General features: G+C 39.0%; 1 protein-coding gene across 1 annotated transcript; it reads right to left on the reverse strand.

Annotated features, from left to right (window-relative positions):
* Positions 1–1,838: 1,838 nt before the first annotated feature.
* LOC308503840 (olfactory receptor 51I2) lies at positions 1,839–2,777 on the reverse strand (the record flags this gene model as incomplete). The annotated part of the gene is made up of 1 exon (XM_081063510.1): positions 1,839–2,777. One exon carries the CDS (start codon positions 2,775–2,777, stop codon positions 1,839–1,841), a length of 939 nt encoding a protein of 312 aa, XP_080919636.1.
* Positions 2,778–3,944: the final 1,167 nt, after the last annotated feature.

The following is a 3,944-nucleotide window of genomic DNA, read 5'->3' on the forward strand; positions in this document are numbered from 1 at the left end:
TTCTTTTTAGGAGACTCGTATTCCCCTGCCCCTTGTCCTTTCTCCTGTTACACCACTGGGTTTCAAAGTTAGGTGTGTGGTCAGAAGGATGTCTGCCTCTCCCTCCCTGGGGTGGGAATCAGTATTTTCCTCACTTTCATATAACAACTTTCCTAAGTGTTGCCTTTGCATCTATATATTCATTTATAACTAAACCTTCAAAGCATTACCGATTATAATAATAATAATAATAATAATAATAATAATAATTATTATTATTATTGGTAGTAGTAGTCATAGTAGTAATAGTATTTGATGTTGCAATAAAGAGCTTCTTGCATAAATCAGAAAGATCATTATTTAAATTTACTAAGACTATATTGTGACTCTAGACCTCTAATACCCCAATTATTTTCCATATAAAATCAAGCTGAGCTTTGTTATTCAGTCATGCCCCTAAAATCATTTATTTAGAGGACAAGGCTACATATATTCTGAGTCCCTTATTGTGCTTATGGATACTTTTGGAAACCTGGATTTCAAATACTTATATTATCTCCATTCAGAAATAGTTCCCTCCCTCGGGCACATGACACTTTTCCTTGATATTTCTCCAATACAGCGTTGTACAGAGATTAAAAAAAAATCTAAATAAGTATATGCTATGCTAGAATGAGGCTTCCAGTCCAGTTTCCCTAAGGAGTTAGGTAAGACTTGATAGATCATCTCCTTTATTTTAGTTGAGAAATAAGCCCAAGCTTATTCTGAGAGCACTAAAATTCGGCTAAGAAATTTTTTTGTTGCATCCTACTTAACTGGTATGAAGGAAAGATTGTGCAAGGAAAGTCAATCTAAGAGAAGGTCTGAAAGAATTATTTCCTAATGTCTAAATCATAAACATTGTACTCTGCCTGTCTCAAGCCATTTTAAAAAGTAGCTGGAAATCCTAGAAGGACATAATTTCTGACACCACTTATCATGTCATTTGTGGATAAAAAATTAAAATCCCAAGAAGAGAAGAGAAAGAGGGTCATGCATCTAGTACAATGTCAAAAAAAAGTTTGTGATTCCAATATTGAACATTGTTTTTCTTGGGAGAGCATTGAGTGGTAGGCAGATAAAGGAAGCAGAGGGGAACCTGGAGTTTCTTTCAGATGTCAACATCTATCAGTTTTTCTGGGTCATATTTTTCATACATCTTATGGCAAGTTCTGACAGCATCTAAAACTTCACCATGTGAAGTTAAAAAACAACAACTGATGAATGTTTGGTAATGAAAATGCTGTGAAGGGAAGGAGAGCAATGGTAATTTCTAATAGTGACACAATTAGGCAAAGAGGCAGTATTCATAGTAGCTTGGTACAAATATTGGAGCCAGATTACTATTGAATCTCATCTGGATCCTGTATTATCTGTGTTACCCTGAACAATTTACTTAATTCTCTGTACCTCATAGGAGTCTTATGAAGATTAAGTGAATTAATACACATGGATAATTTAGATCGGAATCTGGCACTTTTAAAGACTCAAGGTATAATTATTATTATATTAGTAACATTTATTATTATATAAAACAATTCTTAGCTTAGATTAACCTTTATCTGTAAAGCTTTGTCTAATCACTCAATTGCCTTCAATATTTATCTTTCTAATAATGCCACTGATATTTGCTGAATGTACTACCCATTTATTTTGTGTTATAAATTTTGCCACTGCATTTCCTAATATTTTGTTTTCTCCCCAGAACCTCATCTTATTCTTGATGGTGATAAGATCATGATGATGACAATGATCATGATGACGCCATCGATAACAGCCTATGTCTACATAAACATCAGATTTAAAGCCAAATGTGAAAGTCACATTTTAATGCGGCGAAACATGCGGACAATGGCTCGGCGGATCTCCTTCGTCTTGGCGCTGTAAATGAGAGGGTTGAGCACAGGTGGGACAAAAAGGTAGATGTTGGACATGAGGACATGTATGTAGCGTGGGGCATGCTTCCCAAAGCGGTGCACTGTGGAGACCCCAATCATTGGTATGTAAAATGCAAGTACAGCTAGGATATGTGACACACATGTATTGAGAGCTTTGAGGCGTTCCTCATGCGAAGCAATGGCCATCACGGAGCGCAGAATGAGCACGTAGGAGAGGAAGATAAAACACAGATCCATGCCAAAGGTGGATATAAGAACAAAGAGTCCATAGATGCTGTTGATGGTGATATCAGCACAGGCCAGCTTCATCATGTCTGGGTGCAGGCAATAGGAGTGGGAAAGAACATTGGATCTGCAGATAGGCAGCCTCTTGATGAGGAAGGGGAGAGGAAAGAGGGTGATGAAGCTTCGAGCAGTCACTGCTACACCCATTCCAGCAAGGACTCCATTGGTGAGCACAGTGGCGTAGTGCAAGGGATCACAAATGGCCACATAGCGGTCAAAGCTCATGGCCAGCAGAATACCCGACTCCATCATGGAGAAGGAATGAATGAGAAACATCTGTATTAGGCAGGCATCAAAAGCAATGCTTCGGGCACTGAAGCAGAAGGTCCTGAGCACAGTAGGCAGTGTGGCCATGGACATGGCCACATCACTGAAGGACAGCATAGATAGGAGGAAGTACATGGGCTCGTGGAGGCTGGGCTCTACTCGCACAGCCTGCAGGATCACTGTGTTGCCCCCAAGGGCCACAGCATACATCACGCACAGGGGCCCAGCCAACCAGGAGTGAAAGCTCTCAAGACCAGGGATACCAGTCAGGAGGAAGGAAGCAGGGTGAGTGGCATTGAACAATCCCATGGCAGGAAGAAGCCAGGAAACTTTTCAGGGTCAGACCTTCTGACTCCGAGACTTCTGAGAGTTTCACTTACTGAAGGACAAGAAACCAGGGGGTAAGAGACACTGCAGACAATGTCTACACATTTGGAAACTGATGCACTCATGAAATCACTGATGTGGGGAAAACACAGGCAAACTTCATTTCTTTTTATTTTATGATCACCAGACCGCAGGCTAGGCTACTTTCCCCCTCTTTTTTTATGGAAAAACAAAGACATGGACAAATATTTAAAAATTATCAATTAGTTACAAGGAAAATATTTAAACTCTAACTTTCAGAATTTTAATGTATTTAGAAGCATCATTGAATGGAATTGTGTAGGCTACAATTCATAGATAGTTGTTGTAAAAGAACACCAGGAGTTATATTATCAATAACTCTTAGAAAAATTTAAATATATCCCTGAAAATGTTGATTAATTCAGATATGCAACTGATTAATGAGAGCATTCCCTAGAGCTAGTTTGAATTATATGTGTTTGGTCAGGGAAGGATGGGGCAGTGGGAGTGGAAGAAATTGACTGCCTCTGGATATCAGCCTTTCATTGGCAGAGTTGCTGCAAAAAAGCAACAAAGCAATCACGTTTCTTGGAAACGTGAGTTCTCCCCTAAATATTCTATAACTACACTGGCATTCCTCCTGTGCAGGTGGGGCATTGTTCCAAATATAGACTTTCAGTCATATATACTCTCAAAATGCCCATTATTCACATAGACACATTCATGTACCTTCACAACCTCACACTGGATCCTGTTCATACTCTTACAAGATACCCACATCTCTCTATCTTTCACAGTCTTACTCTTATTGTAAAAATATATTTAACACTCTCTCTTTACCTTTATACTTTTAAAATGCACTTGCCCGGTCATGCTCATACTTATTTTCTGTCCACATTGACATATTTGCATTTCCATATGCATAACACTCAAGTGTACACACAGATTTGTATGCTCACACAACACCTCCACCGCCACCTACATGTTTGTAGACTCCTACTTGCCCACTGTTAACCCATTCACTCAGAGAGGCACTTGTTTACCCTTATGTATTGCATTTACTCACAGTTTTTCTTATACATATTACATACTCAATTCCTATAGGCTAATCCACAACGATTTCTCTGT

Source organism: Rhinolophus hipposideros (genome assembly GCF_964194185.1).
Source record: "Rhinolophus hipposideros genome assembly, chromosome: 10".
In the NCBI taxonomy this organism is placed as follows: domain Eukaryota; kingdom Metazoa; phylum Chordata; class Mammalia; order Chiroptera; family Rhinolophidae; genus Rhinolophus; species Rhinolophus hipposideros.